We start from the raw sequence: 18,987 nt of genomic DNA on the forward strand, positions 1-18,987 counted from the left end.
ATTCTCCATAGAGTACTTGCAGGGCAGTACAGTCCAACACTGTTTGCTTTTTGTGAGGGGGGAAATCTCTGCGAATATCAATGTGGTGACTGTAGCTAATAGAGGAGATGGGAAAATTGTATGACTCACATAGGCTTCATGTTATAGAACAGCAGTGAGCCAATTAGACTCCCAATTATGGGGCCGTGTGGGCGAGAGCCTCCGAGACTTCTGCCACAGCTTTTGTTTGTTTGAGGACAGATTCTCTGACATGTTTACGGGCTAAGTTTTTGTTTGTTTGTTTTGTTTGGCGCTCCACTCAATTTGTGGAAGGGAATGCTGTCAAGACTGCGATTTTAATTCGGAGTATTCCATTACACGGGGTCACTCTGCTTAAGTCCAAGCTTAAGTCTATAATCTAGTTAACGTGATAGACTTGAGTTATCTACCACTAATAGGCTTTATGATCAGAGCCAGACAACATTTGACATTGACAGAAAGGGTTTTTGGTCTGAATGTAACATTAGCCTATGTATTAGTTTAGCATTTCAGTACTGGGCAAGTCCACGGTAACAGAGCAACACTGAGTGAGACTCAGATTTTTTTCACTTTAAAATATATGTCAAAACAAAAACCAATGATTGCCAAGTTAAACGAACCATACAACTCTATACACAATCACACCGTTATCGTCGAATTGCTCTACAGTAGCTACATTTAGAGCCATATATTTAATGATATGGCTTTTATATTTACTCCCTGTCTGAATATATGGCTCTGGCTACAAATTTCAACCACCCCAAAAAATGTTTTTTCCAGAAGTCTATTTTCATGGAAATGATAAACAATCAACACATCTTTTTGTGTGCGATGTACAAATGCGGTCAAATATATTGTCACCCTTGCATTTTACATTAGAGTGCAATGGAGCGGAATGTTCTGTATTTTTCTTTTCAAAACTGGTTGGATGCCTATTTTTTACCTATAGGTACCTGCAACTTATCACAGGTGTGAGAGATTTACACAGTAAACGAGAATCATTGCCTGTGCAAACATATACTCGTGTAAACACCCACAGTTTTCAATGTCAACTTATTTTAGAAGAAAGACTGCAAGGGTGCTGATGCATTTGACCACATCTGTAAGCTGTAATCGTGCTTATTCGTAAATAGATAAAATCACTTTGCATCCATGTCTCAATTATTCACACCCTGGCACAATTTTCACATTATGTTCCCTTAAATTGAAATGGAGGTGGGGAAAAAGGCCTTAATTTGATTTCATGGATCGAAATGCGTTGTTTGTGATGCAATTCCCTTTTTCCAGACCATCAACGCCATGGACTCCAAGATGAAGAATCTGGAGCAGCGGATCACCGAGCTCTCTGAGGCCAACAAGTTAGCCGCTAACAGTAGCATCTACACTCAGAAAAACATGTGAGTACCAACCGTAGCATCTATACCTAGAACAAAAACATGTGAGTACCAACCGTAGCATCTATACCCAGAACAAAAACATGTGAGTACTAACCGTAGCATCTATACCCAGAACAGAAACATCTGAGTACTAACCGTAGCATCTATACCCAGAACAAAAACATGTCAGTGTGGCGGCCTTTAGAATAGCTTTATTTTCCCATGAAGGAACTTCTTATTTGGAGTGGTTCAAAAGACAATAAACATAGCAGGCCACGCAGTACATCTACTAGGCACAAGTCGTAGTCTCACCAGACAGACATACCCGCCTGAGGACAAAGTTCCACAAATAATAAACAGCTAGGACAGGGCTGATAAGAAACCCAATATCTCATTATACAAATAAACATATTTATCATACCAATGATCCCAAACTCTGAGTGATGTTTCACATTTTTACTCAGTGAAGATGTACCATCTCAATACATAGATTGAATACAGTGCAGTGTCCATTAATACCCTTAGCTCTCACCCCCTCCCTTCCACAAAGATGTACTTCAGTACTTTTCCATCACCCAGGATTTCTCTGGGCTCCTCTGTGCATATCACAGGCTTATCATTCAGGAGAGGCCTTGAGTTATCGGGAGAACACATTCCTGCAGTCAACTACATAATTACACTTCTCATACACAGAGATTTAACCTAACTCTCATTTCTATCTCTAAGGATATATCAAAATGGTGTATTCATACTAAGAGAATATAATGATCTAAAACAGATTGTAAGTTACTATCAGGACAATACATCATTTTAAACCTTCATGTGCAATAGTAGCAATCTCAGGCTAGCAAAACCAAAGAGTTGGTGATCTTGTAGCAGTCTGATGTAGCATTGCATTATGTTCACAGCAACATTTATGGAGATGAGCAGCGGCTATGGACAATCCATGCCCCTCAATCCACTACTGTCTCCTCCCCCGCCGACTTGTTGCCCCAGTTAGCCCCTCTCGACAGAGTAGCTAGCTAGGCTCTCTCTGCTAGTGGCAATTGCATCCTGCATGGATACCTGGAGATCAGACAAAATGCTAAACGGTCCTTTGGTTGGCACCTTTTTATGTTGTTCATTAGTTGGTACTACCACTTCTATATTATTATTATTATTCTATGCACTGCACATGCATTTTTACATATATTGTATGCATAAAGTCAAAGTCAACAAAACAGACAGGAGACAGAATTGACACCAGCCATCGCCATTACAGCACCAGAAAACCAAATTAAAAAAGACTCCACACCTAACTAAACTCCATCTCCCTCAGTTCTCTTTAAATCATATCATTCCCACCCTATCCCTTCAGAGAACCAAAGTTGCATATGTAACCAGACAAGTTTACTGTTGTTACCCAAAGAATGCATTTTTTGGTTGAAACCTCAATGGTCTCCCTCTCTCTGTCTGACTGTGGTTGTGGCAGGAAAGCCCAGGAGGAGATGATCTCGGAGCTGAGGCAGCAGAAGTTCTACCTAGAGTCCCAGGCGGGGAAGTTGGAGGCCCAGAACGCCAAGCTGGAGGAGCACCTTGAGAAGATGAGTCAGCAGGAGCAAAGCAAGAGGAGCCGTCTGCTGGAGCTGGAGACCAGACTCCGAGAGGTCAGAGTTGAATAAAATGTATTGATCCCCAGAGGGGAATTTGGATAAATAGGGGAGAAGCCAGGAAAGAGAAGGGCCCCCTGTATTGTACACAGTAAGACTGGGCTGGCTTCCCAGACATTGATTAAGCTGAGACAATGAAGCATATTTGTGCTTTTGAAATTGCTTTTGTTGTCCAGGGCAAAGCTTAATCAGTGTCTAGGAAACCAGCCCAAAAAGTGTTGACTTTGGCTGGCATTTACACAAAGCTACTTGCATGCAACTTCAGTTTCAAGTAATACAGTGCCTTCGGAAAATATTCAAACCCCTTTCCACATTTTGTTACGTTAGAGCCTCATTCTAAAAATGATTAAATATATATATATTTTTCATCAATCTGCACACAATACCCCATTTAAAAATGTATATTATTTTGCCCCCTTTTCTCCCCAATTTCGTGTATTCAATTGGTAGTTACAGTCCTGTTCCATCGCTGCAACTCCCTACGGACTTGGGGGAGGTGAAGGTTGAGAGACGTCCTCCGAAACACAACCCAGTCAAGCCGCACCTGCTTCTTGCCACATTGCCCGCTTAACCCGGAAGCCAGCCGCACCAATGTGTCGGAGGAAGCACTGTACACCTGGCGATCGTGTCAGCGTACGTCGCGCCCGGCCTGCCACAGGAGTCGCTAGTGCGCAATGGGACAGGAACATCCCAGCCGCCCCATGGGTCTCCCAGTCGCTGCCGGCTGCGACAGAGCCTGGACTCAAACCAGGTTCTCTAGTGTCACAGCTAGCATTGCAGTGCTTTAGACCACTGTGCAGAAAACAGGTTTTTAGACATTTTTGCTAATTTATTCAAAATTAAACACTGAAATAAGACATTTACATAAGTATTCAGACCCTTTACTCGGTACTTTGTTAAGCACCTTTGGCAGTAATTACAGCCTTGAGTCTTCTTGGGTATAACGCTACAAGCTTGGTACATCTGCAGATCCTCTCAAGCTCTGTCAGGTTAGCTGGGGAGCGTTGCTGTACAGCTATTTTCAGGTCTCTCCAGAGATGTTAGCTTGGGTTCAAGCCCGGGCTCTAGCTGAGCCACTCAAGGACATTCAAAGATTTGCCCTGTTGGAAGGTGAACCTTCGACCCAGTCTGAGGTCCAGAGTGCTCTGGAGCAGGTTTTCATCTCTCTATACTTTGCTCCGTTCATCTTTCCCTCAATCCCGACTAGTCTCCCAGCCCCTGCTGCTGAAAAACATCCCCACAGCATGATGCTGCCACCACCATGCTTGGGATGGTGCCAGGTTTCCTCTAGACGTGACACTTGACATTCAGGCCAAATATCTTGGTTTCATCAGACAAGAGAATCTTGTTTCTCATGGTCTGAGAGTCCTTTAGGTGCCTTTTTGTAAACTCCAAGCGATATGGCATTTGTGTATTTTACTGAGGAGTGGCTTCCGTCTGGCCACTCTACCATAAAGGCCTGATTGGTGGAGTGCTACAGAGATGGTTGTCCTTCTGGAAGGTTCTCCCATCTCCACAGAAGCACTCTTGAGCCCTTTCAGAGTGACCATCACTTCTCCCCTGATTGCTCAGTTTGGTCGGGCGGCCAGTTCTAGGAAGAGTTTTGGTGGTTCCAAACTTCTTCCATTTAAGAATGATGGAGGCCACTGTGTTCTTGGGGACCTTCAATGCTGCAGAAAGTTTTTGGTATCCTTCCCGTTATCTGTGCCTCGACTCAATCCTGTCTCGGAGCTCTATGGACAATTCGTTCAACCTCATGGCTTGGTTTTTGCTCTGACATGCACTGTCAACTGTGGGACCTTTTTATATAGACCGGTGTGTGTCTTTCCAAATCATGTCCAATCAATAGAATTTAACACAGGTGGACTCCAATCAAGTTGTAGAAACATCTCAGTGATGATCAATGGAAACAGTATGCACCTGAGCTCAATTTTGAGTCTCTTAGCAAACGGGCTGAATACCTATTTACAGTGCCTTGCGAAAGTATTCGGCCCCCTTGAACTTTGCGACCTTTTGCCACATTTCAGGCTTCAAACATAAAGATATAAAACTGTATTTTTTTGTGAAGAATCAACAACAAGTGGGACACAATCGTGAAGTGGAACAACATTTATTGGATATTTCAAACTTTTTTAACAAAGCAAGTCGCTTGGGGTATGTCTCTATCAGTTTTGCACATCGAGAGACTGAAATTTTTTCCCATTCCTCCTTGCAAAACAGCTCGAACTCAGTGAGGTTGGATGGAGAGCATTTGTGAACAGCAGTTTTCAGTTCTTTCCACAGCTTCTCGATTGGATTCAGGTCTGGACTTTGACTTGGCCATTCTAACACCTGGATATGTTTATTTTTGAACCATTCCATTGTAGATTTTGCTTTATGTTTTGTATCATTGTCTTGTTGGAAGACAAATCTCCGTCCCAGTCTCAAGTCTTTTGCAGACTCCATCAGGTTTTCTTCCAGAATGGTCCTGTATTTGGCTCCATCCATCTTCCCATCAATTTTAACCATCTTCCCTGTCCCTACTGAAGAAAAGCAGGCCCAAACCATGATGCTGCCACCACCATGTTTGACAGTGGGGATGGTGTGTTCAGGGTGATGTGCTGTGTTGCTTTTACGCCAAACATAACGTTTTGCATTGTTGCCAAAAAGTTCAATTTTGGTTTCATCTGACCAGAGCACCTTCTTCCACATGTTTGGTGTGTCTCCCAGGTGGCTTGTGGCAAACTTTAAACAACACTTTTTATGGATATCTTTAAGAAATGGCTTTCTTCTTGCCACTCTTCCATAAAGGTCAGATTTGTGCAATATACGACTGATTGTTGTCCTATGGACAGAGTCTCCCACCTCAGCTGTAGATCTCTGCAGTTCATGCAGAGTGATCATGGGCCTCTTGGCTGCATCTCTGATCAGTCTTCTCCTTGTATGAGCTGAAAGTTTAGAGGGACGGCCAGGTCTTGGTAGATTTGCAGTGGTCTGATACTCCTTCCATTTCAATATTATTGCTTGCACAGTGCTCCTTGGGATGTTTAAAGCTTGGGAAATCTTTTTGTATCCAAATCCGGCTTTAAACTTCTTCACAACAGTATCTCGGACCTGCCTGGTGTGTTCCTTGTTCTTCATGATGCTCTCTGCGCTTTTAACGGACCTCTGAGACTATCACAGTGCAGGTGCATTTATACGGAGACTTGATTACACACAGGTGGATTGTAATTTATCTTCATTAGTCATTTAGGTCAACATTGGATCATTCAGAGATCCTCACTAAACTTCTGGAGAGAGTTTGCTGCACTGAAAGTAAAGGGGCTGAATAATTTTGCACGCCCAATTTTTCAGTTTTTGATTTGTTAAAGTTTGAAATATCCAATAAATGTCGTTCCACTTCATGATTGTGTCCCACTTGTTGTAGATTCTTCACAAAAAAAACAGTTTTATATCTTTATGTTTGAAGCCTGAAATGTGGCAAAAGGTCGCAAAGTTCAAGGGGGCCGAATACTTTCGCAAGGCACTGTAAATAAGGTATTTCTGTTTTTTATTTTTAATAAATCAGCAAAAATGTCTAAACCTGTTTTTGATTTGTCATTATGGGGTATTGTGTGTCGATTGCTGAGGATTTGTTACATTTTTAAAAACCATTTTAAACTAAGTCTAACTTAACAAAATGTGGAAACGGTCTGAATTTTTCCGAAGGTACGGTATTTCACCTCGAGCACTGTTCTAAAGAAACAATTCATGAAACAAGGTGCAGTTAATTTACCCACACCCTTGTATTATCCGATCAAATCCAAAGCAATGCCATGACCCTTTAACCTCTGACCCGTCAACCTTTGGTGTTCTAGATGGGCCTGGAGCACGAAGAGCAGAAGCTGGAGATCAAGCGCCAGGTGACGGAGTTGACGTTGTCGCTGCAGGAGCGGGAGTCCCAGATTAGCGGGCTGCAGGCAGCACGCCACGCCCTGGAGAACCAGCTGCAGCAGGCCAAGACAGAGCTGGAGGACACCACCGCCGAGGCCGAGGAGGAGATCACTGCCCTCAGGGTGAGAGGAAAGGACGTTGGCAGGTCAACGGGACAAGTCAACCTGCACAGCTGTACACACACACACACACACAACCTGTCATGTAAATCACACCAGAGGTCAAGACTTTTGTTAATTATTTTTCAGGCCCACAGAGATGAAATCCAACGCAAGTTTGACGCCCTGAGAGACAGTTGCTCAGTAAGTAACATTTATTGGAATTCCAATTGCAGTAAATGTCAATATAGATTAGAATGTGCGTTCAACTAATGATGAACTCCGTTCAGTCGTTGCTTTTGTTCCTCACCCCCACCACCACCAGGTGATCACTGATCTGGAGGAGCAGCTGACCCAGCTGAGCCAGGAGAACGCCGAGCTGAACAGACAGAACTTCTACCTGTCCAAGCAGCTGGACGAGGCCACGGACGAGACGGATGACCGCCTGCAGCTGGGACAGGACGTGGACCGCCTCCGCCGCGAGGTGGCCGACCGAGAGATGCACCTCAACAACCAGAAACAGGTGACGGACGTCTGCTCATCATTTGTTTCCTGTACCTTCCAGAATGTTTAAATGTTTGATTACGTTCCATAACTGCTTGGTCACTTAGAAATGTCCTTGTTTTTGAATGAAAGGCATGTTTTCTTTGTCCATTAAAATAATATCAAATTGATCAGAAATACAGTGTAGACATTGTTAATGTTGTAAATGATTATTGTCGCTGAAACGACTGATTTATAATGGAATATCTACATAGGCGTACAGAGGCCCATTATCAGCAACCATCACTCCTGTATCCCAATGGCACGTTGTGTTAGCTAATCCAAGTTTCTGTGAAGGGGTGACTCCGGATGCTGGCCTTCTAGGCAGGTTTGCGAAGAAAAAGCCATATCTCAGGCTGGCCAATAAAAATAAAAGATTAAGATGGGCAAAAGAACACAGACACTGGATAGAGGAACTCTTCCTAGAAGGCCAGCATCACGGAGTCACCTCTTCACTGTTGACGTTGAATCTGGTGTTTTGTAGTTAACTATTTTATGAAGCTGCCAGTTGAGGACTTGTGAGGCATCTGTTTCTCAAACTAGGCACTCTAATGTACTTGTCCTCTTGCTCAGTTGTGCACCTGAGCCTCCCACTCTTCTATTCTGGTTAGAGCCATTTTGCTCCTTTCTGTGAAGGGAGTAGTACACAGCGTTGTATGAGATCTTCAGTTTCTTGGCAATTTCTCACATGGAATAGCCTTAATTTCTCAGAACAAGAATAGACTGACGAGTTCAGAAGAAAGTTATTTGTTTCTGGCCATCAATTAGCTTTTAAAATGATAAACTTGGATTAGTTAACACAATATGCCATTAGCACACAGGAGTGATGGTTGCTGATAGTGCGCCTATGTAGATATTCCATTATAAATCTGCAGTTTCCAGCTTCAATAGTCATTTACAACATTAACAATGTCTACACTGTATTTCTGATCAATTTGATGTTATTTTAATGGACAAAAAAATGAGCTTTTCTTCAAAAACAAGAACATTTCTAAGTGACCCCAAACTTTTGAACGGTAGTGTATATACACAGACTCGGCATAGGAAGTGACTAGTGTATCACCTCGTTATTGCAAACGAGAATGAGTTCTCAACTTCTCAATGACTTACCTGGTTACATAAAGGCAAAATCAAACAAGTGACTGGTGTGCCTGTAGAACATTGAGACTCTGAAGACGACGTGCAGCATGCTGGAGGAGCAGGTTGTGGAGCTGGAGAGTCTGAATGATGAGCTGCTGGAGAAGGAGAGACAGTGGGAGGCCTGGAGGGGAGCCCTGGAGGACGAGAAGAACCAGGCCGAGAGGAGGACTCGAGACATGCAGCGCCTGATGGACAACGAGAAGCAGAATAGGTAGACACACACACACACACGCACGGCAGATTATCATACACACGTCAAGCAAGCCTCATGCATGCACACGTGTCTTACACGCTTCATACATACACACATACATACATGAATGACACACACACACACAATACAGTACATACAAAGGTGCTCATGTCACATTTACATATGCAAATACCTTCACACACACACACACACAAACCTACTGCTACCCACACACAGCTGTGCGCACACAGGGAGTGTTAATTTTCCATGTGTGTGTAGGTTGCGTGCGGACCAGCGCAGTACCGAGTCCCGCCAGGCGGTGGAGCTAGCGGTCAGGGAGCACACGGCGGAGATCGTGGCTCTGCAGCAAGCCCTGAAAGAACAGAGACTGAAGGCCGAGAGTCTCTCTGATACGGTGAGTCTTGTCTTATAGCATGACACTAGCGAAGGCAGGTCCATGGGTTTGATTCTCGCTGGGGTCGCATATGTAGAAAATCATCATGTACACACTGTACCGAATCCCTTTGGATAAAAGTGTCTGCCAAATGGCATATATTATATTTTTCTACACAATCTTTGAACTTGTGGTTGTGTGTGTTGTCAGCTGAATGACCTGGAGAAGAAGCACGCCATGCTGGAGATGAACGCCCGCACCCTGCAGCAAAAACTGGAGACTGAGAGGGAGCTGAAGCAGAGGCTGATGGACGAGGTAGAGAGCACTCCGCAAACATTCACACAAACATCAATAAATACGCAATATTGTATTTCATTTACCCAAAGTAGATAAGCCTTGTCCGAGCCAGGACAGCCCATAGGGCAGCTTAATGTACAGGTTCACCCCTGGTCAGGACGCTAGTCCAATTTACACAAGAAGTTACAGGAAATAGCTTTTCGATTGTCTTGGAATGATGTGTGTTGGTGTGGTGACCTCCCCACCACAGCAAGGCAAGCTACAGCAGCAGATGGACCTACAGAAGAGCCACATCTTTCGTCTGACACAAGGCCTGCAGGAGGCTCTGGACCAGACTGACCTGCTGAAGACTGAGAGGACCGACCTGGAGTACCAGCTGGAGAACATCCAGGTAACATTACACTCAGTCCCACTCAGACCGTTTTTTAACACCGCTGAGCCCAGCTGTTCTCAGCTGGCCTGGGTCGTATTCATTCGGCACCAAACAGACTGAAAAGGGGAGGTACTATGTGGTCTTGTCCAATAAGAAACGCTTTTTAAAGTTTTTTGAAACGTCCGCCATAGTTGCTGGAATGGCTCAGCTCTTACAGCTAATTCCATGTGAGACGTTAGCTGGTAGCCTGATGCATTTATATTGACATTGATTCTTTCTCACGCCACAGGCTGTTTATTCTCATGAGAAAGTCAAGATGGAGGGCACCATTTCTCAGCAGACCAAGCTGATTGACTTCCTCCAGGCCAAAATGGATCAGCCCACCAAGAAAAAGAAGGTGAGAGAACGCCGCGATGACGGCGAATGGCGCAGTCGGCATAGGGAGCAGATGGTTGTCGTCCCTGGACGGGGAATCACAGGCTCAAACACACACACAATACATCTTAATGTTGCCGCATGTGAAATGAATGCCACACAAGTCCGTGGCTCCTTCTGAAACTCCGGGTCCCTCGAACTCAAGCTCCCTCTCTCTCCTGCCAGGGTATCTTCGGGCGGCGGCGGGATGAGCTGGCGCCCAATGGGAACGGGGCTGGGGGTTCCGGGGCCCAGGCCCAGCCAGCACTGCCCATGCAGTACAGTGACATGAAGGTGGCCCTGGAGAAGGAAAGGACACGCTGCTCAGACCTGGAGGACGCCCTGCAGAAGATGAGGATGGAGCTGAGATCACTAAGAGAAGAAGGTGGGTGGTGTCGCCAACAATCTTATTACGGGACATACGCCCATATTCATAAAGCCTCTGAAAGCAGGAGTGCTTATCTAGGATCAGGTCCTCCCTGTTCATGCAATAAGGGACGGGCCAATATACCACAGCTAAGGGCTGTTCTTATGCACGTGTAACCAATGTGAAATGACTAGCTAGTTAGCAGGGTGCGCACTAATAGCGTATAAATCGGTGATGTCACTCGCTCTGAGACCTTGAAGTAGTTGTTCCCCTTGCTCTGCATGGACCGCGGCTTTTGTGGTGCGATGGGTAAGGATGCTTCGAAGGTTGGCTGTTGGCTGTTGTTGTGCAGAGGGTCCCTGGTTCGAGCCCAGGTATGGGCGAGGAGAGGGACGGAAGCTATACTGTTACACACGACGCAGCGGGGAGTGCCTGGATATAGTCCTTAGCTGTGGTATATTGGCCGTACACCACAAACACCGAGGTTCCTTATTCCTATTATAAACTGGTTACCAATGTAATTAGAGCAGTAAAAATAATAAAAAATTCATACCCGTGGTATACAGTCTGATATACCACGTCTGCCAGCCAGTCAATATTCAGGGCTCGAACCACCCAGTTTATAATATTAATTATTATCGAACAGGCCAAACTGAACCTAGGTCAGCACTACTGTGAGTTGTTTGTGAATCCATGCCCTGATGATTGTCATAGTGTTGGGTTCAAATCCTTGTATCCCTTCCTTGAACTCCTCACTGATCTGACATATTAGGGAGAGCAGTCCAGTGGAATGCTTACTTTATTTACCCTGTCTTCTTCAAGGAAGTGAGGACACCTTTTTGGAAGTATTTCAACAGGGTGATTGTATATTAATGATGGAGACGATGTACAGGAAGCAATGTTTCTGGTGTGTCGAAGTGTGCCAGGTGTTGCCAAAAGCTTAACGGTTCCTCCCTCCCTTCCAGCGGCCCATTTTAAAGCCTCAGAGCACGCCCCGGCCACGCCAGCCTCCGCCCGCCAGCAGATCCTGATGTCGGCCATCGTCAAGTCCCCCGAGCGCCAGCCCAACCCCAGCAGCCTCCTGGCACCCTCTAGCTCTGCGCGATGCAAGGAGAGCTCCACCCCCGAAGGTAAGTCCCACAGCCCCTGCTCTCGGTGTGTGTGTGTCTCCTCTCTCTCGCTCTCTCGATCTCTATATATAGAGAACTCTTAATTTTCTTTCTCTCTCATTCTGCTCACAGAGAAGCGAAGGGTAACTTTTGAAAGTAAGTGTATTCCAAGTTTGAAACTGTTGTGAAGAGGTAACCAACCATCTTCCATCTCATTGTGCTTGTTCTATTCATCAAGTAAGATGTTAGTTGTCACATGCACCAAATACAACAAGGCTTCTTTATGAGCTCTTTCCCAGCAATGCAGTTAAAAAGCAAGAACATTTACAAATAGATAACAATAAAATAGTAACACAATAAAATAACATTAACGAGGCTATATATATATAGCCTATACACAAGGCGTACCGGTACCGAGTGTACTGGTGTACGAGGTAGTTGTGGTGATTGATTGATTGAGGTAATACTGTATGTACAGTTGAAGTCAGAATTTTATATACACTTAGGTTGGAGTCATTAAAACTCGCTGTTCAACCACTCTACACATTTCTTGTTAACAAACTATAGTTTTGGCAAGTCTGTTAGGACATCTAATTTGTGCATGACACAAGTAATTTTTCCAACAATTGTTTACAGACAGATTATTTCACTTCAAATTCACTGTATCACAATTCCAGCGGGTCAGAATGGATTTACATACACTACGTTGACTGTGTCTTTAAACAGCTTGGAAATTCCAGATAGAAGATTCTGATAGGCTAATTGACATAATTTGAGTCATTTGGAGGTGTACCCGTGGATGTATTTCTAGGCCTACCTTCAAACTCAGTGCCTCTTTTCCTGACATCATGGGAAAATCAAAGGAATTCAGCCAAGACTTCAAAAAAAATTGTAGACCTCCACAAGTCTGGTTCATCCTTGGGACCAATTTCCAAATGCCTGAAGGTACCACGTTCATCTGTACAAACAATAGTACGCAAGTATAAACACCATGGGACCACGCAGCCGTCATACCGCTCAGGAAGGAGACGCTTTCTGTCTCCTAGAGATGAACGTACTTTGGTGTGAAAAGTGCAAATCAATCCCAGAACAACAGCAAAGTACCATGTGAAGATGCTGGAGGAAATCAGTACAAAATGATCTATATCCACAGTAAATCGAGTCCTATATTGACATAACCTGAAAGGCCGCTCAGCAAGGAAGGAGCTACTCGTCCAAAACCGCCATATAAAAGCCAGACTACGGTTTGCAACTGCACATGGGGACGAAGGTCATACTTTTTGGACTAGTCCTCTGGTCTGATGAAACAAAAATACAAATGTTTGGCCATAATGACCATCGTTGTGTTTGGAGGAAAAGGGAGGAAGCTTGCAAGCCGAAGAACACCATCCCAACCGTGAAGCCCGGGTTTGGCAGCATCATGTTGTGGGGTTGCTTTGTTGTAGGGGGGACTGGTGCACTTCACAAAATAGATGTCATCATGAGAAAAGAAAATGATGTGGATATATTGAAGCAACATCTCAAGACATCAGTCAGGAAGTTAAAGCCTGGTCCCAAATGGGTCTTCCAAATGGACAATGACCCCAAGCATGCTTCCAGAGTTGTGGCAAAATGGCTTAAGGACAACAAAGTCCAGGTATTGGAGTGGCTATCACAAATTCCTGACCTCAATCCAATAGAAAATTTGTGGGCAGAACTGAAAAGGCGTGTGTGAGCAAGGCCTACAAACCTGACACAGTTACACCAGCTCTGTCAGGAGGAATGGGCCAAAATTCACCCAATTTATTGTGGTAAGCTTGTGGAAGGCTAAATGACACATTTGTGTTAAACATGTTAAATCATTTAGGCAAGACACTCAATTAGTATTTGGTAGCATGACCCACTGGGAATGTGATGAAGGAAATAAAAGCTGAAATTAATCATTCTCTCTACTATTATTCTGACATTTCACATTCTTAAAATGAAGTGGTGATCCTAACTGACCTAAGACGATTTTTACTTGGATTAAATGGCAGGCATTGTGAGAAACTGAGTAAATGTATTTGGCTAAGGTGTATGTAAACTTCTGACTTTAACTGTACATTTTGGTTTGGTGATTGATTGAAGTACTATGTACGTGTAGAAAGGGGGTAAAAAGTATCTGGGTAGCTGTCCAATTAACTGTTCAACGGTCTTATGGCTTTGGGGTAGAAGCGGTTCAGGAGCCTTTTACTCCCAGACTTGGTACTCTGGTACCGCTTGCTGTGAGGTCGCAGAGAGAACAGACTTCAACTTGGGTGGCAGGAGTCTTTGACAATTTTTAGGGCCTTCCTCTGACACTGCCTGGTATAGAGATCACGGATGGCAGGGAGCGCAGCCCAAGTAATGTACTGGGACGTGTGCACTACCTTCTGTAGCGCCTTGCGGTCGGATGCTGAGCAGCAGCCAGTCAAAATGCTCTATGTCGTGCAGCTGTATAACTTTTTGAGGATCTAAGGGCCCATCTTTTCAGCCTCCTGAGGTGGAAGAGGCTTTGTCGTGCCCTCTTCACGACTGTGTTGGTGTGTTTGGACCCTGAGTCATTAATGATGTGGACACCAAGGAACTTGAAGCTGTCTCCACTCCAGCCCCGTTGTTGTGAATGGGGGTGTGTTCGGCCCTCCCTTTCCGGTAGTCCACCATCTGCTTCTTTTGTCCTGCTAATGTTGAGGGAAAGGTTTTTGTCCTGGCACCACATTGCCAGGTCTCTAACCTCCTCCCTGTAGGCTGTCTCAAAATCGTCGGTGATCAGGCCTGCCATCGTTGTGTCGTTGTTAGGTACCAGTGTGCGGCAACACAGTCGTGGGTGAACGTGAAGTACAGGAGAGGGCTAAGCACGCACCCCTGGGGGCCCCCGTGTTGAGGGTCAGTGTGGCGGATGTGTTGTTGCCTACCCTCACCACCTGGGGGCAGCCCGTCAAAGTCCAGGATCCAATTGCAGAGGAGGTGTTTAATCCCAGGGTCCTTAGTTTAGTGATGAGCTTGTAGGGCACTATGGTGTTGAATGCTGAGCTGTAGTCAATGAACAGCATTCTCACGTACAGTAAGTGTTCCTTTTGTCCAGGTGGGAAAGTGCATTAGAGATTGTCATCTGTGGATCTATTGGGGCGGTATGAGAATTGGAGTGGGTCCAGGGAGTCTGGGATGATGGTGTTGATGTGAGCCATGACCAGCCTTTTTTGATAGCATTTCATGGTGTCGGATGTGAGTGCTACGGGGGTGATCGTCATTTAGACAGGATACCTTGGCGTTCTTGGGCACAGGGACTATGGTGGTCTGCTTGAAACGTGGGTATTACACACTGGGTCAGGGAGAGGTAGAAAATATCAGTGAAGACACTTGCCAACTGGTCAGAGCATGCTCTAAGTACGTGTCTTGGCAATCCGTCTGGCCCTGTGGCCTTGTGAACGTTGATCTGTTTAAAGGTCTTACTCGTATTGGCTACGGAGAGCGGGATCATCCCCCTCTCTTCAACTGGTTCATGGGGCACATTTACAACGCAAGTCTGCATCTGAGATGCATGTGATGCTGGGCCGGCTATTGACTGAAGGAACAAGTATTAGTATTTAGTAGGCAACAATATGGAGGCAAAAATAGAGAGTGCTTCAGAAGGTTCTCAGGAAAGGCTCCATGCCAGTTGGTAAACAATGTGGGGTTGGCTCTTGGCAAATGTAACCTCCATTAAGTTCTATTGAACTGCCAAACGCCTTCAAAAAGCAAAGACGGGGTTGCGGTTCAGGACTTATGGTTTACAGTTGTCAAGACCCAACCCCTGCTGGATTAAGGCCCCAGCAGCACTTTAGACTGGAAAATAAAAGTGTGTCCTTTGACCAGCCTTTCTTTCTGCAAAGCGACGTAGATCTGAAACCATCTCTTTTACAAATACTGTAGTTAAAGTACATAAACCCATTGTCATTTGCATGAATCGACTCATAACCATGGTTATGCCGCTAGAACTGAAAATATGCACGTGCAGAAAATGAATTGCTATGCCTCATGTCAGTACTCTCTTTGTCTTGCTGTCAAAACATATTTGCTTTCTCTTGTCAGGGGCTTTTAAGTGACAAAAACAATACGCAAACTATGTGCATGACCGCTGCAAAACTCACTCATTCTAGTTTTCACTCATTGTCACTCTGTTGTTGTAGAGTACGGGCGTCGCGTGAAGGAGAGGATGCACCACAACATCCCCCATCGCTTCACCGTGGGACTCAACATGAGGGCCACCAAGTGTTCTGTCTGCCTGGACACCGTGCACTTTGGACGCCAGGCCGCCACCTGCCTAGGTTAGTAGTCCTAATGGGCTTTACAGCCTTTCTTTCTCATTACTGCTACCATAGCACTGCTGTTGCGCTCATGAGCAATGTCCCAGACCACTGCATTATGTTCATTAACTGTGTTTCAACTATTTCTTTCAACCAAACTTCCCTTTCTTGTGGCCATTACGTTGAATACATTTAAAAAAGAAATAATAATAATAATATTATTTCCGACAATCGTGTACAGGTATGAAGATGCAATGCAACAGAGTACTTGTTTTCAGCCAACATAACTGAAGAAAATCACTCCTCCACAATACATGTATTTCCTTCTCTCTCTTCCTGGTCTTCTGTAGAGTGCAACACCCTCTGCCACCCCAAGTGCTCGCCCTGCCTCCCTGCCACGTGCGGCCTGCCGGCGGAGTACGCCACCCACTTCTCAGAGGCGTTGTGTCGGGAGAAGGCCAGCTCCCCTGCCCTGCAGCTCAAAGAGGCCGCTGGCCACGTTCGCCTGGAGGGATGGATGAAACAACCCAGGTCTGTGTTCTCACAGTCGCATCTTTATTATGGACATTCTTCTGTTTCTACCTACCGTACCTTGCTTTATGTAGAGCACTTTGAGAATTTGTTGGAAAGTGGTTTGAAAATCAAGTCTTCCTCCTCCTTTTCATCTTTCTTGGGCATGAGCTCTGGGTAGGGCCCTTGACAGGGAAAATATAACACCTCTGAATTGTGTGTGTGTGTGTGTGTGTGTGTGTGTGTGTGTGTGTGTGTGTGTGTGTGTGTGTGTGTGTGTGTGTGTGTGTGTGTGTGTGTGTGTGTGTGTGTGTGTGTGTGTGTGTGTGTGTGTGTGTGTGTGTCTCTGCAGGAACTCCAAGCGTGGCCAGCAGGGCTGGGAGAGGAAGTACGTGGTGCTGGATGGGACCAAGGTGTCCATCTACGACGCTGAACCCAGAGAAGGTACTGCTCCTTGACTTAACTCGCCTTTCTCTTTCAGCAGACTGTTTTGGCAGCGTCTTCATGACCCTTGCCCTCCTGGATCATATTCATTAGGCAACAGTCTAAAACAGAGAGGGTTCTACCTGGACTTGTAGCTGGCCTGGTAGCGTTGCAAAACGTTTTGCTACCGTGTGCCCTAGTAAATGTACTTCTGGTGTGTTTCCAGACGCTCTGAAGCCGGAGGAGGAGTTTGAGCTGTGTCTTCCTGATGGAGAGGTGACCATCCATGGAGCAGTGGGAGCCTCGGAGCTCATCAACACGGCCAAGTCGGGTACAATGCACTTATAGATACTGTACACATGTAGATTAGAGTCCACCGGTGTTTGTCTTGGGCAGAAATAAGTGCTGGTACTCGTTTTGTGCCGGTACTGTTTATATCTAGGTGCAGGAGGCTCACAATACTTGTGAGCTAATATTCTATAAGACGACCAGGAGCTCAAGCAGTAGAACATTTGAAGTGACGTTACTCGGCTCCGGTGAGCTCCTGCCCAAGTCGAGCACTGGGATCCACCTGCCTAATGCACTTGGAGATCAGAGTGGAACTTCTGTTTCCCAGAAAACTCCATTTGGAACACACTAAGTTAATGAACACCTGACCTCTCCCTACATCCTAACTTGTGCAAAACTACCTAAACTGATCCTATCTGATTACTCTTTGCAGGATTAGTTGCACAGTCGTCAAGTAGCTAAACTGCTGGGCCTGCCTCTGTTGTTTTTGTATTTGAATGTGATCTGTAGTCTCTGTCCCTTCACTCTCGTATCTTGTTTCTGTCTGTGTTTCTGTCTGTGTTTCTGTCTGTGTTTCTGTCTGTGTTTCTGTCTGTGTTTCTGTCTGTGTTTCTGTCTGTGCTTCTGTCTGTGCTTCTGTCTGTGTGCAGACACCCCGTACATCCTGAAGCTGGAGTCTCACCCACACACCACCTGTTGGCCAGGCCAGTCCCTGTACTTCATGGCTCCCAGCTTCCCAGACAAGCAGCGCTGGGTGGCTGTCCTGGAGTCAGTCGTAGCCGGCAGCAGGGGCTCCAAGGACAAGGTGGAGGCTGACGCGGTGAGTGGACGTGCTTGTGTGCATATCTCGAAAGCCGTCTTCAACCTCTAGTCAGGTTGATATTTGAAGTGTTGTTACTTTCAAGGTCTGCGCCGGAGTTCTCCTACTAGTTTACAGATGGAACCCACACTCAAACATGAGAGAGCAAGACTTTCTTGGTGTTTGCCGAGAGAATAGGGTGTACTCCCACTCAATAGTATCTCTTTCTCTCCCCTCCCCACCCCTTTCCCCCTCTCTTTGTCTGCATGTTGTCCCTCTACCGTCTGTCTGTGGATGTTGTCAATGATTTTATGCGTGAATACATATTTTACACACGCTGTATGTGTAAAATACACTGGGGTGTCGTTGACCACACTGTAGACAGCTGTTCCTAAAAGACAGAAGAACCTCTCCCCACTGGTCCAGGTAAAGAGCTGCACGAGCCTCTGCCTTATGCTTGGGCCCAAGCGTATGCTTTGATTGACAGAGCATGCAGTAAACACACTTACTGTATACATAGCCATGCACACACGCCACACATTCAACGTGTCAGTCACACATACAGTGCAACCCGCTCTCTCGACCCTGAAGAGCAGCCACACACCCACACAATGCAGCACCCATGCAGCGCATGTATGTGAGACGACACTGCTGTGCAGCTTTGTCCGCCGGCGCCGTGCGTGCACGTCCAGAGTCTCAATCGCCACAACCGCCCATGCAGCCCTGCGATACAATTGATCGATGGATTGGTCGATCAATTGGTTTGTCTGGTGTACCATTTTCATTTTGATATCTTCCCGT

At 45.5% G+C, this 18,987-nt stretch overlaps 1 protein-coding gene across 7 annotated transcripts in view; it reads left to right on the forward strand.

Annotated features, from left to right (window-relative positions):
* cita (citron rho-interacting serine/threonine kinase a) overlaps positions 1-18,987 on the forward strand; it is a 54,074-nt gene that overhangs the window by 25,268 nt on the left and 9,819 nt on the right. For all 7 annotated transcript variants that reach the window (XR_006833185.1, XR_006833186.1, XM_046311056.1 and 4 more), the window contains 17 exons: positions 1,306-1,415; positions 2,866-3,040; positions 6,880-7,077; positions 7,204-7,257; positions 7,379-7,576; positions 8,754-8,947; positions 9,209-9,344; positions 9,534-9,638; positions 9,871-10,011; positions 10,283-10,390; positions 10,594-10,792; positions 11,740-11,904; positions 16,050-16,187; positions 16,517-16,697; positions 17,029-17,120; positions 17,326-17,430; positions 18,038-18,207. Coding sequence is in view for 5 of the 7 variants with exons in the window: in XM_046311056.1 (XP_046167012.1) it covers positions 1,306-1,415; positions 2,866-3,040; positions 6,880-7,077; positions 7,204-7,257; positions 7,379-7,576; positions 8,754-8,947; positions 9,209-9,344; positions 9,534-9,638; positions 9,871-10,011; positions 10,283-10,390; positions 10,594-10,792; positions 11,740-11,904; positions 16,050-16,187; positions 16,517-16,697; positions 17,029-17,120; positions 17,326-17,430; positions 18,038-18,207 (2,469 nt within the window). In the remaining 2 variants the exon portion in view is untranslated. The remainder of the gene's footprint in view (positions 1-1,305; positions 1,416-2,865; positions 3,041-6,879; positions 7,078-7,203; positions 7,258-7,378; positions 7,577-8,753; positions 8,948-9,208; positions 9,345-9,533; positions 9,639-9,870; positions 10,012-10,282; positions 10,391-10,593; positions 10,793-11,739; positions 11,905-16,049; positions 16,188-16,516; positions 16,698-17,028; positions 17,121-17,325; positions 17,431-18,037; positions 18,208-18,987) is intronic.

The sequence above is a fragment of the Oncorhynchus gorbuscha genome, linkage group LG18, assembly GCF_021184085.1.
Source record: "Oncorhynchus gorbuscha isolate QuinsamMale2020 ecotype Even-year linkage group LG18, OgorEven_v1.0, whole genome shotgun sequence".
NCBI lineage: Eukaryota > Metazoa > Chordata > Actinopteri > Salmoniformes > Salmonidae > Oncorhynchus > Oncorhynchus gorbuscha.